The 8788-nt window shown below is 38.2% G+C and overlaps 1 gene segment (V, D, J or C); it reads right to left on the bottom strand.

Moving 5' to 3' along the window:
* Nucleotides 1–4453: 4453 nt before the first annotated feature.
* LOC120102526 (Ig kappa chain V region S211-like) lies at nt 4454–5139 on the bottom strand. The segment is given in 2 exon segments: nt 4454–4878; nt 4993–5139. Coding segments are annotated over 2 exon segments (495 nt in total).
* Between the last annotated feature and the right edge of the window lie 3649 nt (nt 5140–8788).

The raw sequence follows: 8788 nt of genomic DNA, 5'->3' as shown, positions 1-8788 counted from the left end.
TATCATTTTGCTGAAATATTAGCCATACCCTTGACTCCTGGACTCCTGCTGCCCAGAATTATTATGGAGTCATTAACCTTAACAGAGAGTACATTGTTGGGAGGAATGTGAAAATGGATACATTATTACTCAAACAAACCTTTTGTCCACAGCAGCTATCTACACTCATGAAGCCGAACCTGGGTCCTGTCCCAGGGGGCAGGAACTATGTCATTCTGTCCCCACCAGGGCCACATTGTGCTTAGCAAAAAACCTATTCCTAGTAATAGAGCACTTACTCCAACAAGATAAAAACTACTCCAAAAAGATCACTCTATCTATTTTTTTGTTGTTGTTGTTTTGTTGATAAAGTTTTATTGGAAAGCATAATTATTTGTCTTTTGACTACGAGTACTTCAGAATACAATGGCAGAGTTGAGTAGTGCAGGCAGACACTTCCCACACTTCCCACTTAGATAGTTTATCAACTATCCATGGATTATTTTGAGGCAAATAATCAATGTCAAATTTCAAGCCTGGACAAGTCACTGAGGTGTCTATTTAACATTTCAAAACAGACCTGAACTCTAGTTTCTCTGAGCATCCCTCTGTCCTGCCTATAATCTCTCCCAAGTAGTGCTAATCTCTGATGACTAAACTTTCAAACATATGAGACTCAGCAGGGGTGGGGAACATTGTTATTGATAACACCACATAAAGCTATTTGCTTCCCTCTTCTCTTTCCTCCTCCATTTTCTTCCATGTCATACTTACTTCCTTTCCCACCTTATTATTGTTCATATGTATGCGCAAATCTAAGTTTCTGAATAAACTACTACAAATGAAGGTGGATTTAACAATATACAATTACAAAAACTGATCTAAAGTGAAGAGAAGGTTAAAACTTGTATAGGAAAATATGATGAACTTGAAAATGGACAGGAAAAAGAGCAATATAAATAAATTCCTTCTGCTGAATCAACAGGTCTGAACTCTCCTAACCAGCGCTATTTAAAGCTCAAATGAAACTTCATTTGAACCTGTTTAGAGGAAAGTTCTTCAGCCTCTGGTATCTTATCTCCGCTTGACCTGACAGTTTGACTTACTTCACTGCACTCACCAGGAGATTTGCATTTTGCTGCTACTTAGAGAGGCCCACCCAGGCAAGCCTAAAATAAATGTCAAGCTGGGAAATTTCCTGGCCTGACCAGGATTCCTCAGGTTAATTCAAAATGAAGTATCCAGTTCTGTTCCTAGACCTATTCATGCTGCAGGGTCCTGGTAAAGGCAGAAAAGAGAAGTCTGGAAAGTGAGAATACAAAATGAGCACACACTTGTCCATGTTGGGATTTCTTTGTGTGTGTGTGTGTGTGTGTGTGTGTGTGTGTGTGTGTGTGTGTGTGGTTGGGGCACACACACACGCGCAAGTATTGCCTTTCAATATGACATGGGATGTTTAGATCCATGGAGAGCATTCTAGAAGGAGCAAGCACATTGTACCTGATATAAATTTTAACACAAATAAAAGAGGCAAATTGCAAACTAATTTAAAAGAACATTTAGCTCTGCTACTTTTTGAAAATGGGCATTGTGTGGTATGAATTAATAAAAATGCTATTTGAAATAATAAAAAGTCCCCATTATGATTGTAAATTACCTTGTCTTTCTCTCCTTATTTCAGGTATGAGCAATGGTATCAAAATGATCTAGGATCCACTCTCCAAATCTATCCCTCCTGGAGAGCTAGATTATGTTGCCATGTGTACAGTGATAGAATCATCTATATGAATTATTTTCTGCAGAATCCAGACCAGGGCGTCCAACATAGGTTCAGTGGCAGAAGGTTAGGGACAGCATTCATTCTGAAAATCAGTAAGGTGGAGCCTGAGGACCTGGGAATTTACCAATACATTCACTTTGCACACTTTCCTGTAGTTCTGAATGCAAACCCTTCTACGTGTTGTAGCCTAGCTGCCACATGTGTTGCCTGTCTAAAGACAAAGTCAGGAGAATTCCTCTGCCACCCCAAAAAATCAAAAGTATATTAGCAAAGTTATCTACCTATTATCTGATAACTGAGTTAATTTGTGCTTTGGATGTAAACATTACTGCATATCCATTTAGTAGTTTAGCTCAATTTAGGTTTCATTTTTGTATATTTGCTTCTAATACTAACATACCATTGTTTGTGTTGGAGATTAGATTGTTCAAAAAACCATTTATTCATTCACTAAATTAGTAAATAAACAGTGGATGAATTTTGGGATTTTTTTCTAGTATTCAGACAAGAAAAATATTTACTCATTGATACAGTTTGGCTGTTGTTCATCCTCCAAAGGCCTGTTTGTTAAAGATCTAGTCTACAAGATAATTACTTTAGAAAAACTTGGAGTCTTAGGACTTCAGGCTCTTGGAATTTATCTCCAGAAGGGATCATTTGAATACTACCTGCCTTCTATTTTATGATTCAGGTACCTCATGCATATGTGTTGCTCTATCTATGATTTCAGGGACAAGTCTGACTATATAAGTATTATAGCTTGATTACTTAAAACACATTCCATGATTTTAGGTCTCCATACTCCTCATCAGGAGTATCCATATGTACTGGAAAAGTGCCACTGAGATATTTGAAAATTTGTTCCATGGATTTCCTATGAAGATGCGTAATAAACATTGGCTTCCAAATTCTGATGAGACAACAGCCTAACAAATGAGCTTACTAGTCCATCTTAGTGACTAAATGGCTTTCTGAGAAGTCCCTTGCAGAGCTACGGAAGAGTTACTGTCATCAGATTCACAAGTTCAGCACAGTTCCTCATAGCAAGCTTCTATTTTTTATGATTTTAAGTCTACAACAACATTAAAGAGAACACGGCTTAAGTCACCCCCTAGTACCAAAACAACAGAACTGGATGCAGAGTGGCAAAACAGACACTGAAAGTCTTATGTGGACTTGGTCCCAGATCATGCCAGGCATGGTGCTGATCTTGTAACCTGTAATCACTTAGGAGAAAATGGTTTTACCTGTTATAATTTGGCAGGCTGAACTATTCAGTGATAGACTAGCATTTGATGGGATTACACTATGATTTGTGTACAAGTTTCATTATGCCATTGCTGAAACCAGGATTCAAATGTCATATTCCCTGGAATATAGGCTAATGGCTTGGGATATGTTTTTTAATAAGGGAATCTGGTATCTTATGGTGACTAGCATTAGAAGGACAGATGGAGAGACTCTCCCCATAGAAAAGTCTATTTTCTATGAGGGAACCAATACAGCTTTGATAAGTTAAGATTTTTAAAGTTACTGGGCTTTTAGTTACTGAGTAACTAAAAAAAGCCAGTTTTTCAGCTGTTTCAGATTTTGCCCCATACTTGTTGTACAAGAACTGAGATAACAGCCTACTGCATGGAGGACTTATAAAATGTCTGGTCACAGCCTGTGAAGTAGTCTGTCCATGTATGGACATAGCAATTCTTAAGAGAGTCATTGTGGGCAATAAGCAAAACAAAAAGCTAGCAGAACTACTGAGTTAAGGGTTAACTTAATTCCTTCTGGTCATTGCTTGGCAGACTTGCCCATGCCATTTATCATTAGAGCTTCACAGGAAAATAAAAATAGGTGAGTGTGGAGCTCTGAACCCTGAAGTATATACCACATGTGCTTTCCTTTCACTTACATACACACTTCTCCACACACACTCAATATGCTCTTCATTCCTTCTTCACATTCTTAACTCATACTTCATACCCATTTAAAAAAAATCACAGACTAAGTAAACAGGGTCAATCATTTTGCTGCATACAAGAAACACCTAAGCAACAAAGATAGACACGACCTCAGAATAAAGAGCTGGGGATTTTTTTCCAAGTATATGTTCCCCAAAAGGGTTGGAATAACCATTCTAATATCCAATAAAATAGCCTTTCAACCAAAAGTAATCAAAAGAGATGGTGAAGAACACTTCACTTCCATCAAAGGAAAAATCCACCAAGATGAGGTCTCAGTTCAGAAGATGAAGGATGGTATACTTAATCCTACTAGATCCTACAAAACTTCATTCTCATCTTCCATGGGATTCCTTGAGTTCAGCCTAGAGTCTGTCTGTGGTATCTGCATCTGTTTCTGTAAGTAGCTGACTCTCTGATGATGATTGTGCTAGGTACTGATCTAAGAGTACAGCAGAATATCACTAGGATTCATCTCGTTGACCTTGTACCTTTTTTATCTAGCCATGTTTAATTCTGTCTAGGTCTCTGGGATATCAAATCTCCCAGGAGAATCAGGTACTTAGATGATAAATATTTTTGGAAGAGGTCTATTACCCAAATCCTATATTGTCACTGCAGAGGTGGAGGGGTGTCTCAGCAGTTAGGAGAGGGCACTGCTCTTTCAGAGAAAACAAATTCCATTCCCAAAACCCATGCCACACATTCAAACATATGAGCATGAGAAATCCATTTTCCTTCAAAGGAACACACCTTGAAAACATAGAAATTTACAGAAGACAGAGACATGGACTGAACAACTGGCCAGGCAAACATTTGGTTTCTGCTTCCCATGGGGGTTTTTGTTATGACTTGTATCACTGTGGGGTGGGTATTCATTATACTGTTGACAGTAATAGACTGCAAAATCTTCAGACTCCAGGCTTCTGATGGTGAGCGTGAAATCTGTACCAGATCCACTGCCACTGAACCTCGATGGAGTTCCAGATTGCAAAGTTGACCCAGAGTGAATAAGAAGCTTATTTGCTTTCCCAGGTTTCTCCTGATACCAGGCTAAATTATTGCTAATGCTCTTACTTGCCTTGCAACTGATGGAAACACTTTCTCCAGGAGATGCAGCAAGATAAGATGGAGACTGGGTCATCTGGACATCACACTGGGCACCTGGAATTGTACAATTGAAAATACATCCTGACAGTTAATATTGTTGTAACCTACTTACCCTGAAACATCAGGTGTTAGTGAACATCGTTGTTGGCTAAATTCCCAATTTTTTACCTGATGTCCAGAGCAGAAGGAGCCCCAGAAACTGAATCTGGACCCTCATATCTAAACTGTGTCCTGACATGGACTGATTTCTGGACTGGGTATGATCCACCTATTAAATGGATCTCAGAGTGATGCACTGTGTTTTGGCCACATGCAAATCAGCAGGGGATGGGCAGAGATATGCATAGCTACAGGGCTACTTCAGCCAAGTCACCCAGACTGGAATCTTTCCCTAAATAGGAAAGATCTGCCTGAAGATGACTTATTCCTTTCGGGCATCAAAAGTTTATTCATTACAATATTGATAAATTCATGTAGGTTTGATTTCTCTCCTCTTTTATATATAATATTTTGATACAAATAATTAAAATTCAACAGCCATACTTTCTTTTGGCCACCTGTCCCCTCCCTTGAACAAATAACTGCATTTTACTGTACATCAGGTCTTAAATTACACTTCCTTATAGCTTCACATACTGGGTACTAATTTTCTAAACAAGAATAAGCATTGAAGAAACTATATTTGAAAAAGAAATTGGTAATGAGAATATTCAGGTTATTTTAGGTATGCTTTTAATTTTCAAACTTTTATTAATTCTTTGACAATTTTATATACTACATTTATGCAGATTCCACCTCCTATCAGTCTGAATGGCTAAGATCAAAAAAATCAGGTGACAGCAGATACTGGTGAGGATGTAGAGAAAGAGGAAAACTCCACCCCTGATGATGGGATTACAGACTGGTACAAACATTCTGGAAATCAGTCTGGAAGTTCCTCAGAAAACTGGACATTGAACTACCTGAGGACCCAGCTATACCTCTCTTGGGCATATACCCAGAAGATGCCCCAACATATAATAAAGGCACATGTTCCACTATGTTTGTAACAGACATATTTATAACAGCCAGAAGCTGGAAAGAACCCAGGTGCCCTTGAACAGAAGAATGGATACAGAAAATGTGGTACATTTACACATGGGAATACTACTCAGCTATCAAAAACAATGACTTTATGAAATTCATAGGCAAATGGATGGAACTGGAAAATATCATCCTGAGTGAGGTAACCCAATCACAGAAAAATACCCATGATATGTACTCTTTGATAAGTGGCTATTAGCCCAAACGCTCGAATTACCCTAGATGCACAGAACATATGAAACTCAAGAAGGATGACCAAAATGTGAAAGCTTCACTCCTTCTTTAAAAGGGGTACAAGAATACCTTTGGTAGGGAATAGGGAGGCAAAGTTTAGAACAGAGGCAGAAGGAACACCGATTCAGAGCCTGCCCCACATGTGACCCATACATATACAGCCACCAAACTAGATAAGATGGATGAAGCAAAGAAGTGCAGGCCAACAGGAAATGCATGTAGATCTCTCCTGAGAGACACAACCAGAATACAGCAAATACATAGGCAAAGGCCATCATTAAACTACTAAACTGAGAACGGGACCCCCGTTGAAGGAATCAGAGAAAGGACTGGAAAAGCTTGAAGGGGTTCGAGACCCCATATGAACAACAATGCCAAGCAACCAGAGCTTCCAGGGACTAAGCCACTACCCAAAGACTATACATGGACTGACCCTGGGCTTCAACTGTATAGGTAGCAATGAATAACCTAGTAAGAGCACCACTGGAAGGGGAAGCCTTTGGTTCTGCTAAGACTGAACCCCCAGGAACATGATAGTTAGGGGGAGGGAGGTAATGGGGGAAGGGATGGGAAGGGTAACAGCCATATAGAAGGGAAGATGGAGGGGTTAGGGGGATGTTGGCCAAGAAACAGGGAAAGGGAATAACAATTAAAATGTAAATAAGAAATACCCAAGTTAATAAAGATAGAAGAAAAAATGTTTCAGTCCAGCTATGGCTATATAGTGAAGGTCTATCTCAAAATAAAACACAACAAAGAAAGATGGAGGAGTAGGAAGAAAAAGAGGAAGCAAAGAAGTAAAAATACAGAAAAGTAAAAAAAAAAGAAAGTTCATTAATATCACAGAAAATGGTGAGGAAACATTGTAGAAATAAAACAATACTCCAATTTATATGAAGTTCAAATTAGCGAAAATTCATACAATTATGGAAGAGATCAGAATAACAGGTAAGCTGTAGATGACTGACAGTGGGAGGGGGAGCATAGGGGAGCCAGGTACATTCTGAAGTTCCACCTCTAATATGAATACACATGAAAATGGACTTAATGGCACATGGATGGTTTTTGCCCTTTGCTATGTCTTTAAGTAATTATTTAAAATATGGCAAAAAGTCTTGATAATTTTATATAAACTGAACAAGTAATCATTTACTGAATAGTTATAGAAACTCAAGGTTCCTAAGGTCCACAGGTGAGTGCTAAGTGATAAAAAAAGTGGTAGAAAAAAATGTAGTAACTTTTTAAATGCGAATTCCTCATCTTGTTTAGATAGCATAGATTTTTCCCCTTCATCTCTTTCTTTAAACATAGAAATCATTTCATGCTTTTTTGCTTAAAGTCAGAAAAAGAATTCTCTACTTGCAACTGCACTCCACTCAGGATTTGCATATTGTTCCCTAGCTAAAACCTTCTTCTACAAATCTGAGATTAAAGATCAACACTAATGTGGCATGAATGACATAGACTTCCTAGGTCAACTTCCCCCCACAAAATGTCCTTTACAGCTCATTTACCTGTTCTAGATCTTAAGTAAGGGAATGGACTAGGAAGAAGATGGTGCCGGAAACTGAGCTTGGGGTTTCTCCTTCTACCAGTGGTAGTTTAGTCTACCCGTGAGATATTTTTCAGAATAATATTTATATTTGTGGAACTGAAGGTGATGATAAACATACAAGAGCCTGTGCTCTGGGAAGATATTATTTCAGTGAAACTGGCTTTATTCTTAGAAAAAGAACAGTAAACATTAAATAGATGTGAACATATTTTCAAGTTCGTGATAAACTGTTTCAGTGATGAGGTTCTTATGTAGAAATTCTAAACAGAAAAGGTTCATTTATTCTAAAATTACACAAAATTACCAATACTTGGTATATTGGATTAGTGTGGACAGAGGTAGGTCTGTGTCTCACATTCCTATCAAACAAATTTCACTTCAGACATCCCAAGCACAGACAGGTGTCATTATGCTGTCCTCTCACAGTGGGAGGCCAATGATGGGTAGTTTCACTGCTCTCTTGGAGCTACTCCAATATCACAGGGCCATTACCACAGACTTGATATGTAGGCTTTTATGACCTTTGTTACTCTTGCAAAACACCTTAATGGAAGGCCCATGGCATCAGCTCCTTTGGATGAAATATTTTCACTTTCCATGTAAGGTCAGAAGTGAATATACCACTTCTTTGTTTGGGAAGCCATTGTTACTCTGGATTCAGCCACACAGTGTTAAGTACAATGCGTATTTCTGAATAAGATTAATTTTAATTCTGTGGTAAAAATACAGATTTAGTCATCCCTAACTACTTATAAAAATAGTTGGCCAACTAACTTGAAATAAATTAATTTATGACTACACACCATCAAGAGCCAGCTGAGAGACTAATAATCCAAATAGTATAGGTGATATCTACATAAGTTCCCAATATCTGGAAACACTTCTGGAGCCCTTTACATGGCTATTTTTAATATAAGCATAGCAAACAATTCAGCTCATAGGCTTCAGACCCTTGTAATTTTGGGTACCCATGACAGAATTAATGGGGGAAAACAACTGTAAATAAATGAGACAGATTATTTAATTGCATATGAAAATTGAGGAATGACAGATTCTTCACATCCTTAGAATACATTCTGCAGATGACGTCCT

This window comes from Rattus norvegicus, chromosome 4 (genome assembly GCF_036323735.1).
Source record: "Rattus norvegicus strain BN/NHsdMcwi chromosome 4, GRCr8, whole genome shotgun sequence".
NCBI lineage: Eukaryota > Metazoa > Chordata > Mammalia > Rodentia > Muridae > Rattus > Rattus norvegicus.
This window is presented reverse-complemented; position numbering and strand designations above follow the sequence as displayed.